Source organism: Clinocottus analis, unplaced genomic scaffold (assembly GCF_023055335.1).
Source record: "Clinocottus analis isolate CAN_PGR_092001 unplaced genomic scaffold, fCliAna1.0.p SCAF_20, whole genome shotgun sequence".
In the NCBI taxonomy this organism is placed as follows: domain Eukaryota; kingdom Metazoa; phylum Chordata; class Actinopteri; order Perciformes; family Cottidae; genus Clinocottus; species Clinocottus analis.
The window spans coordinates 14,578,048-14,605,171 of record NW_027175932.1 but is presented as its reverse complement, the minus strand read 5'-3'; the positions used below and the strand labels follow the sequence as shown (position 1 = coordinate 14,605,171).

General features: G+C 41.3%; 1 protein-coding gene and 1 long non-coding RNA gene across 4 annotated transcripts in view; both read right to left on the bottom strand.

Moving 5' to 3' along the window:
• Positions 1–433: 433 nt before the first annotated feature.
• LOC137791720 (uncharacterized) lies at positions 434–16,870 on the bottom strand. Of its 2 annotated transcripts, XR_011078048.1 has the most exons (5): positions 16,659–16,870; positions 4,651–5,921; positions 1,207–4,266; positions 1,030–1,092; positions 434–874 (listed from the first exon to the last, which is right to left on the bottom strand). It is a non-coding gene; the product is annotated as an uncharacterized lncRNA (long non-coding RNA). The 2 variants fall into 2 exon arrangements; XR_011078047.1 differs by having other exon boundaries at positions 1,207–5,921.
• Positions 16,871–20,488: 3,618 nt separating this feature from the next.
• The window catches only part of ttll12 (tubulin tyrosine ligase-like family, member 12), a 28,545-nt gene continuing 21,909 nt past the window's right edge, over positions 20,489–27,124 (bottom strand). The window contains exons 10-14 of one of the 2 annotated variants that reach the window (XM_068586617.1): positions 26,245–26,396; positions 24,665–24,746; positions 23,666–23,734; positions 22,646–22,784; positions 20,489–20,896 (exon numbers count right to left, since the gene is read on the bottom strand). In XM_068586617.1, coding sequence (XP_068442718.1) covers positions 20,745–20,896; positions 22,646–22,784; positions 23,666–23,734; positions 24,665–24,746; positions 26,245–26,396 — 594 coding nt within the window. In that variant the 3' untranslated portion in view covers positions 20,489–20,744. Of the gene's footprint in view, positions 20,897–22,644; positions 22,785–23,229; positions 23,328–23,665; positions 23,735–24,664; positions 24,747–26,244; positions 26,397–27,124 lie in introns of those variants that run through there. The other variant, XM_068586618.1, reaches the window with a different exon arrangement.

Below are 27,124 nucleotides of genomic sequence, written 5' to 3'. Positions count from 1 at the left end.
CACCACAATACTGTGTTCACACTGAACGCATAAAAAAAAAATCATAATGCTGTGTGAACACTGTACACATGGTCAGTGTAACGGAGTTGTGTTCTGGCCCGGACCGTTTTTAGCGAACATTCCAATAGAATTGCTCCTCAAATCTTTATAAAAAGGATCTTAACTATTCAGTTGATTTATTGGTGTTGAACTACCACTTATACTAATAGACAGATATTACTGTCACTTATAATAAAGACAGTTATCACTGTCAGAGTGGATTTTTTTCTTATTCTGTCGTCTCTTACCTGTTTAACAAACTGCATTGAGTATTTACATACACACGGTGTGGTATTCATACTGTGTTCAGTGTCCTGCTTGGTGAAACAGAAGAACACACAAGACAAACAGCAAAGGTTTAATTTGAGACTTTATGCATTTTCACATTGACGCTTTAATAAAAAGTGATACACTGTCCATAGAAATACTGCAATTAAAGCAGTTTTTGAAGTAAAACAAATTAAGTAAAATGTGATATATATATATATACATACAGATCAAAATACCTTTAACGTTTGTTTTGACTGCATTCAGAGCAAAGAGATTTAACAACTTGAGTTGATCACATATACATTTTGAGGTAGCTGGTTAAAAAAAACAAAAAACACTTGACTTCAAAACATTACCAATAACACAAATAGATGGTGTAAGACATTTAAAGAATGTAACTGGAACAGTTAAAACACATAACATGTTTTTGGGAAATTCAAAACACCTAAACAGCACCGGCTGTCTCTTTAGACGTGAAACAAACTTGAGTTGGAGACACAGGCACCCTTTTCTCACAGATAAGGTCTTGGAGGGGATCTACCATTCTTCTCCTGCCTGCTGGAACCTATGAAGCAAAACAGCCAGGAACAAGAAGAAAAAAAACAATTACACCTGTATCTGAGAAATCCAGATGAAACTGCATAGTGTGGCATTTTGGTTGGCTTTAAAAATGATTTCATGCATGGGACAAACCATGTTAGAGCAAATGTGAAGCGTCACCTTTTGTTGACTTTGCCACTGTTTGCTTCTCTGACCACTTGTAACCTTCACCCACAGAGTCTCCTATAGTAGGAATAAATGTTAACATGCATTCTAATTAGATTAAAATAACTTGACAACCATGTGAATTTATTAAGGACAATTAAAACGGTTTCAAGAGACTTCAAAAGTACACACTTCTTTCTTTGTGGGAAACGCGGTTTATGGCCTTTGTCCACTGTTTGGCATCATAAGTGGCTCTCTTCATCAGGCTTGTAGCAGGCTTGGGGTGGTTGTGCCTCTTTTTGGGGGCCCTTTCGTCACTTGCCCTGTCATGGTGACGACGCTCTGATCTGACGTTGTCCTCCCTCAATTTTCTGTCTCCCCTGGTTGGACGATAGCTATTTACTTGTTCCTTTGCATTGCCAGTTGCATTTAATTGCATGGTATATGCTTGGCCTTTTGAGGGAGGATGGTTCAGTGTTGAGGAGCTGCTGCAAGACCGCAGTTTGTTAGGTGGAAACGAAAGTTCTCTAGGATTATATGGCAGACGAGAGAAGACCTCTGACTGATACACACCTCTTGAGGAGACTGAGCTTCGTCTGGCCTGGACAGGAAGTGGTCTACTTGAGGAAGACAAACTACTGAAGGAAGTGGACGGGCCTTCTAGCAAAGGTAGGGAACGCTGTCTTAACACCCTTGCAGACTTTCGTGCATTGGCCTGAAGGTTATTCTTTGTTGCTTGTTTTTTTTCATTTGCAGGTACGGGTATGGAGAGTCTTACTTTTTTATTTCTGTACAGAGGTGCTTTATTCTTTTCACAGGACTCTGTCTTTTTGCTGGATGCCATGGGGGCCTCTGAAGACAGAGTATCATGCTTACCCTGCTTGTGGACTAGAGGTTCTTTAAATTGTATGCCTTCTTTGGGTCCAGAATAATAAACATGGCGAGGAAGCAAAAAATTGTTATGCAAATGGCAGTTAGCATCCTTCATCACAGGCTGCTTCTCTAGCAAGTCTTCAGATGACAAATTCTTTTTTTTAAGCTTTGTTTTAGCATTTTCGCGACTGTCCACGGATACAGTTTGTCTGCTTTTTGAATGAAATACATTATCACCACTGCTGTCCTCTGATCCTGAAGAAACTATTCCTTTTGTAACTGCCTTCCTTTTGCTGAAATGGCCTTTTTTAAGCACGGTCTCAGAATCAGGTATAACTTCTCTGCTTTTTGACATTGTTTGTCTATTGGCCTTGTGTGGTACATTTTCAGAGCCACCTTTAGCTTCAATCAGCTGTCCACTGTGCAACAGATCAGAGTACGCATCTTCTGTCGCATCTCTGAACTGTGCGTCACAAAGTTTAGACTGTTGCTCTGGTGAGTCTGCCAATGACTGTCTGGTTTCTTGGAGCTTTTTCTCAGCAGGTCCACACTCACTTTCCACACTTTCAGGTCGAACACATGGGTCGTCGCTTTTGTGCAACCCGGAAGAGAGGAATCTTGGTATTTCGTCATCCTCAGAGATGATTATTACCCCTTGTTCCGGGGAAGTCTTTTGCATGTTGGTCTTGTGTTGAACATCCTCAGAGACAGATTTGGTGTCAACCCACTGCCCACTCTTTTCTGTACAGTCTGACGAGTCAGAGGATATATCCTGCACTTCTACTTGAAATGGTGGATCATGTTTGGATTGGTTTAATGGTGCTGGTGAGTATGCAGATGGCGGTCTGTTCTTGTTAAAGGTTTCAAGCAAATGTCTTTTTTGTTGACTTCGTAGGGCATCGCAACTGTTCCCTGAAGAGCGTAGCAGTTTACTCTTTCTTTTTGCCCTCTTTTTGCATTTTTGATCCCTTTTATCTTCAGTGTCAGAATTCACGTTTATTCCATCATCTGTTATATGACAATGTAAATGCTTAGAGCAGCTGGCTTTCATTTCAATCGTCCGTCGAGGTTTTTGCAACTTGTAAAAGGCCCATGTTTGATTTTTTTGCATACTTGTAACTTCATTGCCCTCACTGTCTTCTTCAGACAAAGAATCATTGGTCTTAGAGGGCACAGGTGCTGAGCTTTTCCTCAACATCTTATTGGACACCGTCATATGGTTGGATTCTGATGCAGATGAGTAATCCAAACTATCTTCAGTTTTACCACTGTCTGAAGACCCTCTTCTCTTCTTAGTCATCTCTACATCTCCCTCAGTCATCTCTACATCTCCCTCAGAGTCCATTTCACGTTCATCTGGGCTACTGTCCGATAACACAATTACATTCTCTGAAAGCAGAAATGATTCCTTTGTGTCAAACACCCTCACTGGGGGGAAAGCAGTAGCTTGCACTGGGGGCAAAGCTGTAGCTCGGGCAAGATTTGAAAATGGCAAGCCATTTGGACTTGGGACATTTGTTCTTGGGAGATCCTGGTCTTCATCTTCTGGTTCAAATCTAAGGCTGAACATGATTACAGGTATGACTAAATGGCCATCCTCCATCTCATTATCAGTTGTTTTTTCGTCGCTCAAAACAGAAGGCTTTCTTTGTCTCCCACTGCCACATTTTGACTCACTTTCAGAGCCATTGTGCGCTATGACAAGTGTTTCAGTCGGTATCTGAGCTTGACCTTGTACATGTCCATAGCCTTCATTTTCAAGCGGTGACTGCTTATCATTGGGAGCAGCTACTAGAGTGGGTATAATTGTCTCCACAGCTATAAACTCAGTCTGACTTTCTGCTTCACTTATATCTTCATACAGTGGGACTTCAAAACATTTTTGTAACTCGTTTTCAGGTTCTGCTATGCTCAAATTAGTTTGTGAACGTGCAGAAGCCATGTCTTCCCACACATGTTCTTGATCGTCAATGCTTTTCTTTTGTTTTGCATTTCGAGTGAGTGATGAGAATCCAAATGTTTCGTTTCTAGACACCACTGAACTTGACTTAGTTTGAGGATCTTCTGTGACATCAATACCTTGCACACTGTCCAACCCAACTGTCCCCACAAGGGCTGCATTTCCTTTCTTCCCCTCTGTCATGTGGTTGAGAGCCCACGAAACACCAGTCACTTGGTCTATGTCATCCAAATTCTTGTTGCCATTTAACGAAGAAGACTTGTATTCTCCTTGTGACGAGCTTCGATTGAGCGATGAAGTGGGTTGTTCCTCCTTTCTGTCATCCCAAGTCATTCCAGGCACTGCAGTTAGAACCACTGGACTCTCCTCTTCATTCTTTGTGCAAGTGGCACCAACTTTCAGCATTATATCTGGATATTCTGTGGATGCAAAGAGATTAACGTTATCCATTTTCCCATTCCAATATTGTTCTAGAATTACTTTAGAAACGTTCTCCGTCTTGGCAGTGCTGTCTACATTCTCCAGACTGGCAATGAGCTCTTTCAGTGCGGTTGATGAATAATTAAGAGTGGTCATGCCATTCTCTAAGTACTTATTGCACCGTTTACTGTGGAAACTTTCATAGTTATCAATACATGTATCTTCACAGTCATCTGAAAAAACACGTTTGCAATCTCTATTTGCAGGCATAGATATATCCAAATGTTTTTTTACTGATAGATCAAAAACTACCAATGCACTCTCCTCGACAGATTTATTTTTAAGAGAATGTTTTGAGTTTTCTACAGCAGTGACCAGTATACCTGTTGAATGTATCTCTGTTGCAGATGTAGTACAATCACCCGTCTCGTTAAACTGGTGTATTAACTCAGCATTTGCTTTGTTGCCTTTTGAATTGTCCTCAAGTGCTAAACAGTGAACTGCAGCAGAGTATTCCTCAAGCATGGCATCTTCTTCTTCAGAGGCAGAGGTTGTGGGGAGCTGGGACTGAAGTATGGCGTCCCTGCCCAAGTCCTTGATGTAACATCCATCGCTCCTTTTTTTATGAGTTAAATAGTTGCAAAAATGGGCAAGCTTTTTCGAAATAATGGCATGTATTTCATCATTTGTAGGTGGTTTTGTTTCAACAACTGACAAGACTTTGTCTGTGGATGGCTGAAGGCTGAGGCAGGGAGAGAAGACTTGCTGCTGATTGGAGGTGGAAAAAGTTCCTCCTGAATGATGGAGTCGTCGTGTTCTAGTCAGTCCACAGGTAAGACCAGCTTGCTGACCTTTATGATGTCTTTTGGCTGAAACATGAGCAACACTATTGAATGCCATATTGGCATTAGTTTCCTCTGAAGAAGACTTAGTGGTAAAAGATCCAAACAGATTTTTAGAAAGTAAGTCAAACAGCAGTGGACACTCTTTTTGCAAATTCTCAGGAGAATGCTGAACCTTTAGAGGAACAGTCTGTGCTACTTTAAGGCTGTCTCCCTGGAGTGTTGCAAAATTGGTACGAGCTGAAAAGGCACAATGCAAATGTTTTCTTTGCTGCAGTCCAGCATTCTGATTCAAATTTGACCCTTTCTGAAAATGTCTCCTTAAATTTTCCTTAGAATATTCTCTTTGTTGTCCACCATTATTAATCGATGGTCTTACAGAGTAACCAACTGATGTCCCAAAATACGTGTGACGCGTGCTGATGACGTGTGCTGATGAATGACAGTCAGCCGAGTTAGTCGTAGTATTAGTCAGTATGGAGGGCTGGGATCCAGTGCTTACTGTACTTGCAGGTGACTCCTGTTGCTGGTGAAGTCCCTTTGACTTTTGTTGCAATTGTGCATAGCTTTTCTGCAACCGAGCAGGGCCATATGCCACTCTATTGTCCCCAGGACTTTGAGAGGCTACCATGTTTTGTATTTCATTCTCAGGGTGAACCATTGGTACATTGATGGCCTGCAGTGATGACAGCGTACCAACGTTACTCCAGTGTTGGAATGCAGAATAGAATCCTTTTTGGTTGTGTGGACATCCAGATCAAGTTGCATGTAGAGCAATCTTTAAAGTGATGACTTCAGTTCGCTTCTCAAATCTAGGAAACAAAACACAAGGACAAATAGGGATTGGTTGGAGTCCCATCACTACAACATAGGCCTTTTCCACTGCGGGAACCCAACAACATAGCCAAATACTAACTTGCAATATTTTTTCTTTTCAGGAATAACAAAAGGCTTTAAATTATGTATCTAACATGGTTCTCTACCACATGCTTCACAGTTTCCTAACTGCTTGATTTGCTCCTAAATGCAAAGACAGTGAGATTTGTTTTTAACGGCACGTTGCAGTCAGTCCAGCAGCCAACCTGTCCCGAGGAGAAAACTTAGCTCTGGAGAGCTCGCCGGTGATGTGGTAAACTAATCTGGTTCCAGTCTTGTGTACTCTGCTCCATTCTGTCAACCTCCTACAGCCGGTGAGGCCCATGTGGGAGTTCCATCCCATGTAAATTCATCCATCTGTAACTGCTTATCCTTTGCAGGATCGCAAGGGCCTAAACTCTATCCCAGGTGACATTACAGATACATCCTTGACAGGTCTCCAGTCAATAACAGATCCAACAAATAGGACGACAACATTGATGATCACAAACATAAGCCTATTCATGAATAGGAGCAGCGGGGGACTAACAACTACTGAATCAGCGTCAGGGGTGGCACTAACACAATTATCATGCGGTTCTCATATTAATCTGATTTTTCAACTGCTTGTGTTAACTTGTGAAAAAGTAGCCACGTGCAGTACTATAGAACATGTAAGATGGGAAAGATAGTGAATTGGTGTGCATCCCATCACTGACAGCAAATTGCAATCAAATTGAATTGTGAGGCCAGTTAAGATTCACACCTCTACTGTGTGGGGCATACCAGTTCATACCGTGTACCAGTTTCAAATTTCCATACTGTATGAATTTTTCACATTTCGTCGTACCAGTGGTGCATTGCTGTAGAGACTATTGTCACTCTTCGGCAGGCAGCAACATTTCATTTTCATAACTTTAGCTTAGGGCGCAGCGGGCGGAGCTACTTAAGTGTCAGTGCAATGTGAAAACATAGTTGAAGTTTTTACCCTATGGCATAGGTGTCAAACTGCCCCAGACCACATCTGTCACACATGTTCTTCGCAGCTCATAACCATTTGTTAGACCAGAGTTATGTCCTTCTCAACTAAGATCAAGTGCACATTACAGTTAATTTGTTCAAAGCTTTTTTTGTCAGTCATTATTATCATTGTTTTAAGTTTGCTCCTTGATAGAGTAATGTGGTTATCTGAACCCTAAATTAAATGGATTTCTTTTGTAACAGAAATTTAAGGGGGTAGCAGCTAATGATTAATCGGTTGATTATTTTTCCGATTAATTGGATAATTCTTTCCTCAAAGCATTAATTTGCAATCTTGTTTTTACAAAAACAGAACTGACAGTGCAAAACATCTTGACAATAAAGAATTTATAAAAAATAAAGAAATACAAATCAGAAAACTTAACAGGATTTGATTGATATCACACACACAAAACAAGGTTATTAATTAGATATCGAACCACAAATCTAAGCAACACTTCCTCTGCATGTCATGAAGCAACATTTTATCGGACTGTTAAACGTAGGTCGGCATTCTGCACCTCAAAAGGAGATATTTACACATTGCTTCTCTTGAAGCCCCCGTGGTAATTTAAAGCGATTACGTTATCTAACCCGACAGCATGGCTCAAACACGGGGCAGTGTTTCCCCTACCATTATATGGGGGGGGGGGGCTCTAATTTTCTCTATAGCGCCAGATCACAAAATGTCATTTACGGTTCTCTTTCCTTTAGAACAGATTTAATAAACACACTAAACGGCCGTATTTTATTGACGGGATCTACACGACAGCTTGTCGTTTCTGTCTCTACGTGGTCGTGCGTAAACACTTCTCTCCTCAAGATATAATATAAGATATAATAAACTTACTGACCGCTTTGAACTATGTTCTTGTACTTCATTTTAACTTTCTCCCATGTTCTTTTAGCTCCACTGGGGTTGCAACTGAAATTAAATTGTTAAAACGAAAAGGTAATCCAAAATAAGAACATACATTTGAGACAGTGATTTAATATTACAATCCCAGTCATCGCCGCATTAACAGAATCACAGTTTTTTTTTGCCACGATTCCTTGCGGCTTCTGGCCGCTGCAGCGGTGTTGCTTTATGCTTGTATTCTTTCTCTATATTTTTCATACATTCTTAAGATCGCAATTTGCTCCTCCGTTTCTCTCGGCTCCTTCGTGGTGCATGATTGGTTTAACGGAGTTAACTCCGCCCCTTTTATGTGCACAAGCACAGATCTGGATGAGACACTCCTGGGTTGACTTAACGAGTTGATAACCGGCTTCGTGAGACCAAAAAGTGAGACTGCGGACATCTGGTTAAGTGCAGCTGGATAACTGAGGGAAACCTCGGGTATGTTAACCCAGCTTCGTGAGACAGGCCGCTGGGCCCTATTCCACGTACGTGGATCCGCCCACAAACTGTCTCGTTTATTCTAACCAGACGTCAGTTTACAGGATAACTGTGCGTGCCCCCTCCTCTTCAGAAGGGAGAAAAGTCGAACGCCAAATTCATGATGTCTTTCTAAAAAGACATAACTCAAAGAAAGACTGTCTCTTTTCTCTGCTGATGAGCGGAAGTTGATCATGACTACATATGATGAATTTACGTCCATAATCATGACAAAAATCTAATGGTGCTTTCACATTCAAGCGTAGCGAATATTCGTAACACTTCCTGTTGTGAATGCAGCGTAACACGAGTCAGTGCAGAATATCAGACAAGTAAATGTGTCAAACCAAATAAAATGTATCTGCTAATTTTAAGTGCCTCATCACCCAAATCAATCAGATTATATTTAAATCTGCCTGCTGGTAGTAGTATACAAATTAATATATACTTATGAGGATATATGTACTCTATGCACGTATGTATCATGAACTATGTGTATATTCATGCAACCTATGTGTGTTTAGATTACAATATAACTCGGAGTTTGAATATTTGTATGGGCGGATCAGTACGTTTGTATTATTCATAATCAGAAATTCCATAAGTTGAAGCAGGGATAAGTATTGTTATCTTGAGTCCACCTTCATCGTGTTCTACAGTAATTTTATGTATCGTGTACTAATGACTGTCATATAACTATGAGTGCCCTCAACACATCCATAAGTTTCTAAAGCGCTAAATAAACGTTATGAGCAGCACGGCATGCAGTGGCTTTCACGATGTTCTACGCATCGCGGACACAAACGTGTACCACTCGCAAAAAAGCAAGCTGTGCCTTGCCCTCTCTTTTTTTTTTTACACAATCCTTCTGTGATCCAGTCTGCATGTATAGTATGTATTGTGTACAGTATGTATTGTGTACAGTATGTGAGACGGACAGCGCTCGGCTGTGCCCGTGTTCAATGTACGGCTCCAGAAAGTCTCGTAAATAAATGAGTCCTTGTCGGCAGAATGGATAGCGCTCATATGACGTCGTCATGATGTGAGAATGGATCTTGACGATCTGGAAGAACTCTCTGCCTATAAAACTAATATATAACTAATATTGCTCCTTCATCAATGAGGAAGAGAGCTGCGTTTTGTCCGGTGGGAGTGGCCAACTTATCCAGTTAACTTTCACTAAACCTGCTCCCGACCAGGTTAGGCGATTTCGATGTGTTCTATGGTGACTGATCTAAACTGGCTTTGTGGAACCGAAAATCCAGATATACGTCATCTTATAATGGAAGTTATCCAGCCATGTCATTAAACCTACATTTAATGACATGACATGTCACGGTCTCTGGCCGTGGGCAGAGACAAAGGCTGTGTCTACTACCGCGCACTTGCGCACATCGAGCACTGACTTTGAGTGCTTCGTGAGCCACACTGACAAAACCATCAGAATTCAGTGCACTGAATGTACCCGGATGGCGCACTGCAAATGGTCAAAAAATGTAGTGTAAAGCGATGGACACTACTCGCACTGAACGGGCGCCATCTAGGCTACATAGTGGAAAAGGAGGAGCCATTTTGCCAGCTTTTTATTAATTTATTTAAATCCTCCTGCCGCGATTGTGGAGGTGTCGCAGTTTCCACATAGGTTGTAGAAAGGGGAACACAAGGGACAAAAATAGGGTAAGAAGTGCGTTCATTTTGTCAGTTTTAGTTTCGCGAGCAGAGTTGCGGACGTCACGTCCGGCTTAATTTTCGCGGGTGACGCGAACAAATTTGCGTGCGTTACTTCCGCCAATTGGTTAACGCAAGTGTTTCATTTGATACAGCGGTTATCAGGACCACAGTGCACTACATATGTTAGTGCACTGTGTTATAGTGCACTGTATTGCAGTGTACTTTGTAAAGTGTTCGGTAGTAGACACGGCCAAAGTCCTTGGATGATGTCCTCAGCTGAGTTTCGAACGGTGTCCCAAGCCAAATCCCACCTCAAAGCTTCGGTCAACAGTTTTTTTTAGTGCCTTCTGTCACCAGAATACCTATTAGAATGACTGTTTATTTGTTTCTTAGATATGACTTTGTATTATTCAGAATAAACAAAAACATTAGTTTAAACCTTTTTTCTAATTAGGGCGGGGCAAGTTAACGCGTTAACCTTTTAAACCGATTAACGGCGTTAATTATTTGCTCTTGCATTAACTGTATTTTTTTGGTGGGGGGCGGGGGGCGGTTTTTACTTTGAAAGTGATTCATTTAGGTGCGCCGAGCACTTCCGTAGTCTCACCGGACGAGTCGCCGACTTCAGCCTGACGCAAAAGCACGTATTGTCCTGTAGTTTCTATTCTCAACAAGCACTGCGGGAGCGAGAAGCCTCACGGGCATGATGCATGTTAGTCTAAATGAATCTACTTCAAGTCATACTAATATTCAGACTCCTTGAGGCACTGGCCGGGGAGGTGGAGTGCCTGCCATTTTTGACTCTGGCTGTTAATGGGTCCTAAACCTAGATTAAATTACAATTCATTTGAAAGACTTGTTCTTAGAATTGGCTGCACTGTTTTCCAGGTTGGATGTGAGAGAGTGTTTGTTGTAGTGTACCGGGCGCCAAGTACGTATTCAGAATTTATATCTGAATTCTTATCAAGTTTAGTCCTTAAGACTGATAAGGTTATTAGTGTAGGTGATTTTATTCATGTGGATGTTGGTAATGATAGCGTTAGTGTTGCATTTATTTTATTATTAGACTCAATTGGCTTCTGTCAGAGAGTACAGGAACCGACTCAGTGTTTTAGTCACACCCTCGACCTTGTTCTTACGTATGGTACTAATATAGAACATTTAGTAGTGTCTCCACAAAATCCTCTTTTATCCGACCATTGCCTTATAACTTTTGAGTTTATACTACCAGATTATACGGCGTTAGGCAAGAGTTTTTAATACTAGATGTTTAACTGACAGTGCCGTTGTTTGATTTAGGGAAGTGATTCCTTCTGTGTTTGATTCATTACCATGTCTCAATATAACTCCTGTGTTAACTATAGTCCGTCCCAGATTGATCATCTTGTTGATGGTGCTATTGGCTCATTAAGAGTGACTCTGGACTCGATAGCTCCTCTAAAACAAAAGAGGACTATTAAACAAAGGAGACAAGCTCCATGGTATAACCCTCAGACCCGCATATTGACGTTAGCATCGCGGAAGCTTGAGCGCATATGGCGTTCCAATGGTCTGGAGGAGTCACGGTTAGTTTGGTGGGATAGTTTGAGAATATACAAGAAGGCCCTCCGTAATGCCAGAGGAGCCCATTACTCAGAACTAAAACAAAAATAACCCTAGGTTTCTCTTTAGCACTGTGGCCAGGTTGGTTGAGAGTCATAGCTCATGTAGTCCTACAGAGCTTAGTAGTAATGATTTTATGATTTTTTTCAATGATAAGATTCTGAATATTAGAGGCAGGACTGATGTTCTACTGGCCTAGGCTATTGCCCGTCCATCCTCAGGTGGGGTGGACTTGGAGGCGGTGGTGGGCCCTGATGTGTGTTTGAATAGTTTCCCCCCCCCCCCCCCCACATTAGCCTCTACCAATTGTCTTCAATGGTTTCTACTTCTAAATCCTCTAAGCAGTTTTGTCGAAACAGGGTCTAAGAGACAGGTAAAGAAGTTTTGTCTCTAATTAGCACCTCCCTATTAGATATTATTAATGGGTCTTAATTATTAACTAGGGGTAACGGGGCTCAAGCTGCGCCGGCTTTCCACCGAAACTGGTTGTGAAAAAGCGAAAAGCGAGTTACCCACATAACGTGTCGAGCGAGTAAAATCAGGGAAATTAGCGTTACACTGTGAATTTGGCATATGTCTGCAGACTTTTGTACGCCTTGAAACTTTCCTTTGTGTAAAAACTTGTCTCCAGTACGCAAAATCCATAGCAACATTCATTGCCTTCCACTAGCAGCAGGCTAACTAGGTGGACCCCAAGATGGTCAAAGTACTTGTTGACGCTTGCTGCGGGGTTTTGAGTGCGTTTCGGTTTTGTCGTAGGCTACGACCGACAGTAACGTGGTTCTTATGTTCTCCAATAAATCACACAACAAGCCAGACACCGTCTCGCGACTTCCTGACGCATGGTCGCTACAATACTCAGTGTTTTCCCTACTGTTATATTAGGGGGGTGGGGCGCCACCATGAAGAAACCCCCCGACCCCATGTAATTTTCTCTATTGCTAGACTTCACAAGAAGTCATTCAAGGTTCTCTTTCCTATAGAACAGTGGGGTATTCCAGAAAGCGGGTTATCTGGAAACTCATAGTTAACCCTGAGTTCAGGGAAACTCAAAGTTAACCCTAAGTTCACGGAAACTCAAAGTTATCCTTCCAGAAAGAGAGGTAACTGAAACTCTGAATCAATCACCATGGTAACAGACTCTGAACATAACTTGCTCGCTGGCAGGTTTTCTACAAGAAACCCAGAGTTTCTACCCATCTCCTCCCACATGAAGAAAGCTGGTAGACATGGATTGCCCATTCCTACCAAATCCAATTGACATTAAAGCATTATTGATTCGAAATGCTTTACGTCGCGAGAGAGTCTTCCGACCCAGATAAGACGTTTTATCATTTCCAGAGGAATATCTGTTAGAACACTCCCGCTGTTCCTCTGGACGTGCATTTATGTCAGAGCACATTTTATGTATCGAGCTACGTTTATTGCAAACTGTAGTTCTTTACAACATCGGGGATGCAGAGCACTTTGGAACGGCAACAGTTTGTAGAGCTGTGAGGAAAAGTAACCTCAATACTTTAATTAGTATTTTAATGTGTGTTGGTTTAAGCTACATCGTCACATTTTAAATGACTTCAATGTGTATAAAATAAAAATGTGGAAGTGTCTCCTATTTGGGGTATTAAGTGAGAAGACGTGTAAAAACAACATTTTATTAGGAGATTTACCATTTCAAGTAGCCACTGAATTAATATTTACTTTGTTTAATAGCCTAAGTCAATCATAAAAAAATGTAATTAAAATTAAAGTCAGGAGCAACCATAGCCTAGCAATGTATGCCTTACCTTTTTGAAGTATGTTTTTATATTTCATTTTTAGCTGCTTCCAGGTCCTATTTACCCCTGTTGGATTGCACCTAAATGAAAATCAGATTTCACTCCTACTTATATTCATAACTATAGGCTGCTACGATCTTACAGTTAAATGTTATGTTGATGGAATATATTCCCTCTCTCTCCCTCCCCCCACCCCCTTGTTGTCATGGTGACTCATGCTATCCGGGCTCCATTGATGATGCTTTTTATAATACTCATGGGCGTGCTTAACTCAGGGTGAACATACTCAGAGTTGATTGAACTAACGCAGATCAGCTGTTCTGGAACAGGTACTCAGTTTCCAATCTCAGAGTAAAGGCTGATTTATACTCTGGTTTTACGCAGAGACGCAAGCACGCAAGACAAGCATGGCCGACCATGCGTGGTCAAATCGGCCATTTTGCGTGCATCACCCCAAATTTCTGACTATCCGTCAAAGCAACGCGAGCAGCCCGGAAGGCTGTGATTGGTCCGCTAACCACATCCTTTCTGAGTCTCATTTCCGGTTTCATAGCGTAATACCGCTGTTTTTACCAGCCATAGCAGAAACACGAACAATGGATCCCGTTGAAGAACGTTTGGCTGAAGAGGTCCACAAATATGAGCATTTATGAAACCCGTCTGGCGGAGTATAAGGACACGCAGATGGAGGTGAATTCCTGGAGGGAGATATTGGTCAACGTCGGTGTGCAGGTCGACTCAAACGGTCGTTGCGCCACCTACTGTTCTGGAGTATGAAAAACGCAGGGGAACTAAAAATCAAAACGAGTCCGTCAATCCGACTGAGTGGCCAGCCGGAGTTGGAGAAGTATAATTCAGCCTTTAAGGCTGATTAATACTCGGGTTTTACACAGAGACGCAAGCAGGCAAGACACGCATGGCCGACCTTGCCTGGTCAAATCGGCCATTTTGCGTGCGTCACCCCAAATTTCTAACTATCAGTCAAAGCTACGCCAGCCGTACGCAGCCTCGAAGGCTGTGATTGGTTTGCTAACGCATCCTTTCTGAGTCTCTCATTTCCGGTGTCATAGCACAATACCGCTGTTTTTAAAAGCCACAGCAGAAACACGAACAATGGATCCCAATGAAGAATGTTTGGCTGAAGTGGTCCACAAATATGTCCATTTATAAAACCCGTCTGACGGCGTATCCTTATACTCCGTCCGACGGGTTTTATAAATGGACATATTTGGAGGTGAATTCCTGGAGGGGGATATCCGTGAACGTTGGTGTGCAGGTCGACTCTTAAAGGGTCGTTGCGCCACCTGCTGGTCCGGCGTATGAAAAACGCAGGGAAACTAAAAATCAAAACGAGTCCGTCAATCCGACTGCGTGCCCAGCTGGAGTTACAGAAGTGTAATTCAGCCTTATGTCAACTCGGAGTTCAGGGATAGACTCAGAGTTTGTTGAACCTCCTTTCTGGAATAGCCCTCAGGTCTACACCTTCTTCTGTTATTAAACAAACTAAATGGCCGTATTTTATTGATAGGATCTATTCGACAGCATATCATTTCTGTCTCTACGTGGTCGCGCGTAAACAGTTCTCTGCTCTCTATCGCGCTGCGCACAGACACGTGAGCGCACAGGGGTGAGCACCCAGCAGTGGACAGAAAGAGTAAAAAAAAATAAGTCTCGTGAAAAGCAGACAACTATATCTGTGTTTTAAAGGCTCCCAGGTTGAAGATGCAACAGTAGCCCTCCTGCAGGGAGCACCGGAGTTGCTCTAATTTCCAAGTGAAGCCAAGTGCCTGTGTCCCAACAATGAGCTGCTGGCTTCACACATTACGAAAGTACACAAACATAAAACTAAGTCATTATTAAATACATGAAGAAATGCCTGTGTTTTTGGATAAATGGTTACGGTATGCCGTATTGAATACACGGCAGTTATTTGTTCATCGGCAGTTATTCATTTCATTAACAAGTTACACTGCGCATGTGCGACCGGCCGAGTTTTGGCGTTTTGCCAAAAGCCGATCTCCATTAAATCTCTGTCAAGTCTCTCAAAACCAGAAAAAGACCTCATCTCTGTATGGAGCGTGAACTAAGAGCGGCTGTACCAAGTCTACAGCCCTGTTTTAAAAACATGTCGACGAAAGCAGCTTACGGCAGTCACCAATACTGATATGCTCACATATTTGCACTCAATCTGTTTTGTAATTTGCTTTTAGTTTTCCAAAATGAGCTATTTAACTACTTTTTTTTTCACAGATTTTAAAAAATTTTCTTCATTATTTTAAGTGGTTGCAATTTTTTTTTAAATATTTTTTGGTGTAACGGGGCAATCTGATTTAATTGAAAGTTATTGCAATTTTCTTTTTTCTGTTATTTATAAAAGCACAGATGGAGTCGTTTTTTTTTTTTTAAACTTCTTTTGCACCTGTGTGCCGCAGGACATTTATTGTAGAAAATGTGCCGCTGCTTAAAAACACTGGCTTAAAGCTCGCAACTAACAGGAAGACATTTTTTTCAGATTTTTCATGTGTATACTTTGATGGCAGCTGAAACCATCCGACGGAAATGCATTTTTTTGCTGCCGCCTGCTCTTGTCTGCATTCCAGGCGAGAAGCTCTTATGAACGAGTATATTCTCATGAGCTAACAGAGTTGAGGTCCCATTTTAACAGGTTACCAGCTCATAAGTCTCTATAACTGTTCCATTCGCCCACACACACACACACACACACACACACACACACACACACACACACACACACACACACACACACACACACACACACACACACACACACACACACACACACACACACACACACACACACACACACACACACACACACACACACACACACACACACTTTTTTTCGAGTCAAAATAAATTGTAAACAGGAGACATGCATGCTCAAGGACTAACATGTCTTAATCGTTTGCAAAACAGTTTAATCTTTAATGCGTTTGGTTTTCACGCGGGCTCGAGCGGTCTCTCTTCGCCTGCACTTTCACTGTCCCGTTCATTTTCCCTCCCCCACTGGCTTCCTCTTTTTGCTTTTAGAAACAATGAGCTGTAGTTTGGAACACGCTAATAGTCAAACATATAGTTTCCAACGCCGTTACGTACACTTGCTCCCGGAGAACACAGCGACAAACAACGCTGGTTTACGGTGGGACATATTTAAAGAAAAGGTTCAGAGAAAAATGCATCGACAGTACAACACTTCATAGTGACCTCTTACGCTCAACACTACTTACCGTTTGACCGCATTTCACCAAACGTAACGCACTCCTCCGTGCTCCCTCAACACCGACACATAAGGTCGTTCACATAAAACTGGTAAGGCCCTCAACTGAATAACCCTCCATGTCTGCTGTCCAGAAACGTTCACGGGTCCCGAGTAGAAAAGCTGGGGGATGAATTTCCTCGCGCTTAGTCCCAGTGAACTCGCAGTCTGCGCGCGCAACAATGAGAGAGGTTTCGATAGGAGGAGTGGCAGCCGACCGGACTGTTTATATGCTGCTCGGCGTGGGTTCTGATTGGTAGGTTGAATGGGGCAGCGAATGATTGGGTGAAAGAAGAAAAAAAAAAAAATTGCGGCACAAAAAATCTTGTAGGAAACAGAAATCATATATCAGACACTTTTGACGAAAGTGACTTAAGCCAAGTCAGTATATGAAACGACTGAAAAATACAGTGTAATGGTCTGTGCATGAAATATAATCAATTTGCCATTGTTCATGTTGTATATTAAACAATGTCAGTTTAGGGGTATTGCCTAATCTCATATTTCTGCCACTTTCCCAGCTTGATCTTGATTACATTTGCTTATTGGGCTCCAACACTGAAATTATCTGTCTGTAATGATTCATTTTATGATCTATTTTTTTCTTTATTTATTGAATGCTATGTTACGTACACAGAGGTTTAGTTTATTCTAGTTTATTAACTGGATTGTAACGGCCCTCAGGTTTTAGGCTGGGCTTGCTGTGTGAGTGTGTTGCAGGTCCCTGGTAGGTGGAGCTAATCAGCCCAACTGAGAGCATCTGGCTATTCCCCCAGGACACTTCACGACTTGGTTTATCGCCATAACAATCCCATCATGGAAGTAATTAACCATTATTATTTTCTTGTACGTGCCGTGGAAGTCGCACAAACGTCGGAACATCAAACGCCCTCTTATTTGGGTTCATAATATTATCCCTAAATGAGGCAAACTTTTCCGTGTCACGCCATTCACACCACCCGGCGTAAATGTGCATTGTTGTGGAACATTTTTAAGTTAATCGAGAGGAGAGTTTGGTTTTAATCAATGAATGATCAAACAGAGTTCTGGACAGAATCAAAGTTGTCTCTTGTCGTTTATATGTTTGCAAGCGGGAGAAAGTTCTACAGACACATATCCCAGTGAGCTGTGAAAGAAGCTTCTGCAGTACTTATACACAAAAAGGTTACATGCATACAACTCATACATAAACAATTAGGTTTGCCTGCTATCTTGTTCCGGTGTGTATCAGATTATGAGTTCAATGCAGTGAAGTTTCTGAAAGAACACTATCTTCAATACAGGAAGCAGATGATGGTGAGCCATGTATGTTAACAGATGCACAGTGTTTTCCCACTGTGTCTTTACATCTTCTATTTCATAAGATCGACACCAGATACATTTAAATAGTTTCATTTACATATTTTACCATTACAGCATCCATACGCGTATGTCCATTGACTTTGCATGGTCCCAGCTTACTAAAAAGTAAGCGTGGTTTTATTTCAGTTTTAGTCTTTTTTTCTGTTCCTCTATTAAATCTCCAATATTTTCAATTCAATGAAACATGTATCGTGTCTCCTGTAAAGATTTTTGAAATTACATCATTTGAAAAAAATCCAAAAGTTGTTTTAGGTGTCTTTTACAGAAATGCAAAATTTGGACGTTAGGGTTGGGGACAGCGACTTCCCAATAGAAAGTACCCTATAAATGATGATTTTGTATATGTTTAGCTTATCAGTTTTAATTTAATGCCTTGGGCTTAAATAGACCATAACATATTCTTACTAAATATTTATGTTTGAATACTTAATTGTTTTGTGAAATCATTTTTCTTGTTGGGGGACAGCATTGGGTAGAATGGCCCATACATATTTCCTGAACATGAATTGTGTGTTCTGTCAAAAGGTTATCTTGACCGAACCAAAGTAAATCAAATGAGTATCTAATTTCTTCTGTAAACTGGGCCCCCGAAGGACACACCAAAAGAACATACTATATTTGGAAAGCTGGATGGGCTTTGGTTGTGTTTTAACCGACTGGCTTGATTGGTGGAAAGTGATCTACGAGGGCTGAATTTATACTATAAGAATACTCTTAAAGTTCTAATACACTGCATTTTGAAATGTTGCCTTGTGATCATTAAAATACATACCGCTGGGTTGCACCTCAAAAATCGACGTCTCTTCTTGTCTTTGGGTAAGAAATTTCCCCTTGGGGATTAATAATCTATCTATCTATCCATCTGTGTAGTATTAAAGTTATGATATATGAGGATTTTCTTCAACACATAGCTCAGCAGCTGAACTGCAAAACTAATAAGAACATGTTATACAGGCTCAACATGTTTAAAGACGTTTCATTCATAATGCAATTCCAGTCCGTCTGTCTTCAGAATCAGCAGTACTTTCTCTGCACAAGGGTTGTTTTTATCCCTTTAGTTTGGGTTTGGTAAGTTGCTGAGCTGAGTCTCTATTATTTTCACTTCATGATAAAAACACAATAAATACAATGTTAAAAAAGTAGATCATGAATTTAAAGTTGAGTTAATTGAGCAGCTACTTTTAGGGAAAATTATATCAGTGAAAAAAAAGAAGAAAGAAAAGGAGTTCTGAGGTTCACCAAGGTCACTGTGAACAAAGAAGTTGCAACTGGATAAATGAGGTATTTTCTTTTAGAGAAAGACACCTCACAGCTCTGACCTTCACACTGAGGGGGAGGGGATGAAAAGGCACCGAGACGAGGCAATTCAACGTCTCAGTTAATCACTTTAAGAGAGATGTTTGGAATCCAAAATACTTGTTACTATGCGGCTATGCGACAAATGCTGTGTGCTAGTTCTGCTTTTAAAGTTAACATGTATTTATTATTTGGACAAAGATAGAAATACACAGACACATACCTACATTGTAGATTTCTTTGTCGTGGGCAGAGATGATGTCCTCAGCTGAGTGCCGAACAGTATCCCAAGCCAAATCTCAACTTAATGCTTCGAGCCTCTCTTTTTGTTGTCCAGTTAAGTCATCACCTCTCCCACCAAGCCACTCATGACATCATTAATTTGATCAGATTAAAACACACAATTATTTCCCCCAACAAGATGAATTTCCTTATTTAGTCAAATGACTTATAATGACGATCAGGTTATATGAGGTTACGTTCAGGAGTTTATCTTTCAGTGCTTTCTGTCAACAGAATCATTATTACAATCATTTCATGTTTACTAAATCACTTAAAATCAATTCACAATACATGAATGCAGAAATCAACTCTTAGATTGGAGTCTTTTCTAATCATATAAGCTCTGTGTTCTTTGGCCTGATCTTTTTAGTCCCGTCTTCATGACTATTACGCAGTGCAGCTCTTCTGGGATCCCTACACTATACCACAAAAGGTAGATAGAAGTTACAACACCAACAAACAATTAAAAAACATTGACCAGTCATCTTTAACCAAATAATAACAGGGTAAAATAGAAATAAAGAAAAACTGAAACTCAAATGAACAGCTTTCACCTTCTGCACATTACTTCATCTCGAGCCACTTACTTACACTTGCTTCCCTGTTTACAATTTAGCAGTTGTTGTATTTCTGTCTTAACATTCTCTACATTGACACATTTTTAATCCGGACTACTGAAGCAAAAAGCCGGGCGCACTAAAACCTTCTCGCCTCTTAATGCTCCTAAGCAGTGGAAGACTGACACATGTAGCCACAAGGAAGGAACAAAGTGACTAACAGGAAGGTGGGTGGAGGAGAGTTAATACTTGAGTTTCATCGCAGTGATTATTTGCCCCGCAATCATACAAAATACAATTACAGTTTATTCAAAAATAGTTTTATTGCGTTTCATTTTGGACAGCGGTGTTTAGGTTTTAATCACCACCGCCAGGTTCGTAACACAAACAGGTCAGAGGACAACCTTATGATAACTTTATGAAAGGAAAAGACAATGATTTAGAGATGGAGGAACTGAGTTACGGAGGCAAATGTGTCTTAAAAACTCTTAATGTCAACTGTAAAGTAGATGGTAAACGGGTTGCAGAGAAAGACAAAGTTGTGTCTTTGAGGAGTCAAATCATGCGATTTGTGTGACCGGGCAATGCTCAGGCTGATCCAGGAAGAGCGTCTGGAACATATGGTTGTAGAAGGAGGGGTGGTAGAGGCAGGCCCTGGCGCAGTCTGGACTGAAGTTCAACTCCAGGATCTGAGGCTGCATGACTCGCTCACCTGAACCAGGATCAGAGTGCACACAAATTAGATGATTACACATCACAGAACCCAGTGTTGTAAAAGGTGAGTATCCTAAACAAAGACATCTCCAGGGGCAATAACTGTAAATATAAATACACATTCGAATTAATTTAAATATTTGATGAATTGTTTACTCGGTAAGATGTAAGAATATACTGTAATTGTCCAGGGAACTCGTATTGATTGCATGTAATTAAGGGTAAGTCCCTTTACGTTGTTAGTTTTAGGTGACCCGACTTGATAAATGCTAACAATTGTTCAGTGCTCCTCGGCGTCTGAAACCGACACATCAAACCTTGAACCAACTTCAATGTAAACCCATGTGGGTCTTTATAACACGCTGTAAGAGCAACTGACGTGGCAGTGCGAGTTAGTTCACACAGGGTGAGAGGGGCCAACGATGAGCCGATCAAACAAACTCAGGACTTTTTGACACTGTTTCTGAAGCGTCTAAAAGAAGCTAGAAGGTACCTGGAGTGTCAAAGTTTGGAGCGCAGGACTGCTGACCGAGCGCCGGTATTTAATGTGTTGAGAGTGAGAATGTGTGTCTTAGTATTATTGTGCAGGTCCAAACTAGGTTGACTGAACTCATGAGAATTATATTAGATAGACAGAACACCCCCCCAGCACAGACTCTTCTTGCTCCTGCCATCAGGCAGATGCTACAGGATTCTGAAAGACTGACCAACATTTTCTACCTGTAAGCCATCAGGCTTGTGAACAGAAAAATATCTTGATATTTGATGTAAATGTATGATTTATAAGATAATATTAGCATCAAATGTGGTTTATTCCTAATATTAGAAATTGCTTTTCAGACAAGCACCCCTTTACATTAATCTGATGTCAACAACCCATCAGACATGCAGAGATTCAATGTCTGCACCACCTTCTCACAAAGTAATCCCAGAGAAAGATTGTGTTAGTTCAAAAGAGAAATGGCCTTGCTTCAAGTGAGACAAAGCAAAGAAAGTTGTGTAGTGTGTGTGTGTGTGTGTGTGTGACATTGAGCACAAAGAAAGTACCATAGAGCCAGTGTGGGAAATAGTGGTGTGTGAGGGTTCTCAAGCCCCCATAATATACACCCAAGACCCCATGAAAACCTCAACAACTACATTTTGGTTGGTTGTGTTAAGAATAAGCGTTTGTGATCTTATGAGATTTGTACACAGCCGGTGAAATAATAAGTCATGAGAACATTTCCAGGGGAACTGAGACCGGGCCTGTTTAAATGTCAGTCAGCCATCATACAATCATGATGTGAAAATTGAATTTTTAAAAATGCTATCAGTATTCATTATTCAAACTGACAAACAAGAAAACTATTGTAGTGTTTTCTCTTCCTTTGCCATGGCATACCTAGTAGTTTTCGTTTCTCTTCCATGCGTGTAGCTGTACAAATGCTCCGCAATGCAAATGTTGAGTTTCGAAAAACTGAATTGACAACATGAAAAGCAGTTTGTGCTTCGACATTGGGGCTCTGTGGCGCACTGGTTAGTGACCTAACCAGGCTCTTGGCTAATGAGACGTGAAACGGGTGGAACAGAGTGAAATTATTTTGAAAACTATTTTCATTATAAAAAATAAGGAAACCGAAAAAAGAAAAAAGTCGGATTGGTGTGTCCCTAGTTTGGGCTCGGGCTCCAATTCCCTGAGGCTCAAACAATAAAATTTGTAGAGGCTAACTTATCACACTAATAAATCAAGTAAAAAACAAATGCTCACCATTTTGCCCCATACTCCACTTCAGCATGAGGTCCACGGCATAGATGGCCCGGGATGATGGGTAGGGACACACACCACACGGAGCCGGTCGAGACGAGGCAGCCTGGAAGAACTGCCTGAACGCTTTGAACACCTCTGCCTGTGAGGGGAAGGAAGAGGAAGGAGGTGTTGTGTTCAAATGCTCACGTGCATGTAACGGTGAAATGTACTGAAATATCATGAAAGAATGATTGTTGAGGTTGTGTTCTTCTTCTCATATCCAGATATGGGTCTTTATACATATGAAACCCACATTGAATGTTTGTGTATGTTCAAAGAAGGAAATGCACATATGCCCAAAATATTTGGATTTATAAAACCTTGCGTACGCTTGCTTGCCAGTAAGCTTTTTCCATTTATAAATCACAAAGTAATGGAAGTGCTCCCTGAACACTGGCTTTGTCTGCCTGTCTCGGGCAGGATGTCCCAATACAGCTCCATCCTTGCTCCCTCCCTATATAAAATCAGGGAGACTTCTCAATTGTTAAAAAAAACTACCGACGCTCTGTTCTGCAGTTCTTTATCACTAGTTGACGTTATCTTACAGAAAATGATAGTTTCATCAGCTGCTCCACAGATGACCATGAGTGTCAGTAGTCTGGCCCTCTCCTTTGTGCCGAGGAGAGCAACTTTGAGATTTGTGCTGGTTGAAAAAAAAAAAGTATGAAATAGTTATGCTCACTAGTACAAATAACACTGCTGCTTTGACTATTTATGATGAAGAGTAACGTGTGATATTAAGTAAAATTATACGTGTACACATTTCATTTCTACAGTCTGAATTCAGCTCACCATCTGCATCCCTAATTTCTCTGTCTCCAAAAGGTTTGTATGCATGGGTCAGATCCGTTCTACCCAGATGTGGCCCTGTAGAATATGACCCAGATGTGGTCATATTCTACCCAGATGTGGTCATATTCTACCCAGATGTGGTCATATTCTACCTACAGATGGGGTCCTGTTTTTAAAGGTTACACTTACTTCCACCCCCTTCCATGGATACAGTGGGTACTGCTTCTCAAACATGGGAATGAAGTCATCATAGTGCACCTAAAGACAGAGACGGTGATTACAGTTAACAACATCTTCATAATCCTACTTTGTTAGCTTACATTCGATTTTCAGGTGGTACTCACTGTATGTTGCTAAATCAGAGGATAATTTTAGTTTTTATTATTGATCCCTGACCGAAGCCGCTGGATTATTTTAGTTTATAAATCAAAAACAGACACGGACAGTTCTGATTAGAAAAGCTGCAGTAAAGATACAAAGATGTTTACAATACGTATTTCTTTCTGTGGTCTTTCAATGAATGAAGACCACAGGGACCAGACCAGGGGTGGGGAAACTTTTTGGCTTTAGGGCCACGAGTTTTCAAATTTGACAGACTTTGGGCCTAGCATAGTAAAGCTGCGTTCACGCCAAACGTGTTGTGAATGTTACTCGTTTTTGGTGGGAACAAAGCATTAGCATGCTTGGTGGAACAGTGCTGGCTGATAGTGTATTCTTTGAACCACAATGAGAACAAATAAGACACACAGCTTATTTCATTAAATACCCAGCACTCACTGTCAACTTTTCTTTTCTTTGCTTCAATCGTTGTTACAGAAGGGCTCAATGCAGGAAGCTGGCAGGAGACTGTCAGGCAGAACCCTATATGTCCCATGAGCACTCAGAGCGCCGCAGTCCTGAGTGTGGGTCTGATGTGCGTTATGCCGAGGAAAAATACTCTGGATGCAGTTGTCAGTTAATTTTACAACTCTAATACTCTTGTAGTGCAAACCCTGTCTCCGGCCACAGAAAGTGACATGCAAAATTCAAATTACCGTAACTCTTTGACGTAATTCCAAAGGATTGTAAACGCTAAGAAGCGGAGCTTTCCAGTGGTATGCGGTAATCGTAAAAAAAGAAACGTGGTGAGCTTGCCTGTTGACAAAATAGTGCACGGATGAGCTAAGAAGAAGAACAGTAATAAGGTACCTGCTTAAGCTCCACAGCCTCTGTGTAGTTCATGACAGTGAAGTGCTTTTGGTAATCATCGAAATGGTCCAAGGAGAAAGGTCTAGATAAAAACAACAAATGTCAGATCCAGGCAGGTGTCAGAGTCCTTTCTCTATATAAAAGTTGCAGACGCTGGTGTTGTTCATAGACACATTGATGACATAGTCACAGACAGCATGTTGGCCTGTCGGTCCTGATTGAAACACAGGATTGCCATGAAATTTGGTAGAGATGCCCATGGCTTCAACAGGATCCATGCTTACGACTACTCTTGTAGCACCACAACCAAGTCCAAAACTAACAAATTAATTCTTCATCAGATCGTTTTTTTTTTAGTTTAGTTTGCCTGGATCTGGACGCCTCTGCATGGTATCAACTATACGGACATGGTATCATCAGTGACAGCATAACAAAGAAGGCTGAGGACTGCCTCAACCACGTTGCCTTCACAAAACGTACTGCGAGAATTATGACTCATTACTTTCATATTCACGTGATTGAAAGTAAACAAAATTGCCGCCAGTGGCACAGTTATGTTTAACAAGCTGTTTCAGACCATACTTAGCATGAATGCGCGCTGCAGAGGGTAGATTATGGTTATGATGATAGAGATGAAAGTCAGTAGTCTTTAATATAAAACATTAGCGATGTGATAGAGCACACTATCACAAGTTAATCTGTGCGGATCACAGTTTCCACAGCTGACCGTCATCTCCACGCAGTGTTTGAGTATATTTCTCTTACAGGTGCATAGACAGGCATCAACTAGACATAATACTCACTCACTCACACACTCACACACTCTCACACACACACACACACACACACACACACACACACACACTAAAGGATTTATTGACGCAACTTTCAATTTCACTCTTGTTCTCGCTAAGTGTCCTGGACGTCTCAACTACAGCTTCACAAACGGGTAACGAAGTTTACAGCAAACAGATTTTTTTTTTTAGACTTTAAAAAGAATGTAACAGAGGCTCTGCGGCACATGTGCCTTGCGAAATTCGAAACATTCATCTCACACACCGCACGGTATAACAGGGACCGTACGTTGTGTTCACGGTGGTGCGAAACTTCAGATATTATAGTGTGGTTTTAGAACGGCACAGCCCGGCATAGTTTATTGCTCCCAATTACTGCGATTCATGCTAAGTATGGTTTAAAATGGTTTGCTAATAAATATAACTGTGCCAGTGGTGTCAATTTAGTTTACTGCCAAGTGAATATGCTGTATGAAAGTAGCGAGTCACAATTTTCGCAGTACCCACATTTCTTGAAGGCAACATAGTTGAGGCAGGTCCTCAGGCCTTCTTTGTTACGCTGTCATTCATGAGACCATACCCCCGTAGTTGATACCACGCCCCCACACTAGATCCAGGATAAAAGTCTGAAACTGAAAAAACAACAACATCTGAAACTGTGACCACCCAAAAAATAAGATTAGGCCGGTTTAAATTTTTTTTTTCTATTGACCTTGATTCGGCTCCATAGGCCATTCCTATTCATTTATGCGTGTATGTGTATGCATATGCATATATATGGGATACCTATTAGCAAAGCGCAGCCAGAAGACATCATAGGCATAGAGGCGCAGAGGCTGCACAGAGCGCACCATCAGCATGTAGCGAATGTCAAACTTCACCATTCCCACCTCCTCTCTGTTGAACAGCACCGGATCTTCAAGGTACTTACACACCACCTTGAGAATACAGACACAAAAAGTTACAGGGGAAAAAATAGTAAAATATCAGTCAGTAATCACTTATTTAACCACACAGGATTGGCTACATTTACATGGGCACAATGCAACTTTTGGATTTATGATGTAACTACGGCCACGTCACCCTGAGCTATGTGGTTATGAAATTGTTTGGGTGCATAATACTGGATCACCTCAGAACCAGCACGGACTGATGACTGATCTTACACCCATCCTCCTGCCCCCACCTTTGTGCTCTGCTCTTTCATGAGCAGCACACTCTCTTCTAGTCTTCTTCCTCCAACAGTATGATGACTGAACCTTCTCTGTGCAGAGAACAAACACTCTGAAGACAAACGTTTGTTCTCCCTGTTCTTCATATCAGTAAAATAGGACTCACTGTAGTAATAAATAGTTTTTCCACCACATGACGGTTAAGGAGAGACGGGCCCACGGGTGGGTGTCAAACTTGTTTTTTTTAAGTGGCAAATTCTGGGTCCCCCTGTAGTAGAGAGGCAGGCTTGCTGCAGTCCACCATAGGTTGCGTCCCACTCCACTTTTATATTGTTCTGTCCCACTCTGACCTCAATGTTCTGCTCCGTTCGGCTTTATTATCTCAAGGGTGTATTCAACCCATTTTACTGGTTGACAGACTGTGTTCATACCGGAAGTTTCTTGGACCACAAATCTGGCAATAACAAGGTCAGCTGAATGTTCTGTCCTTGAAT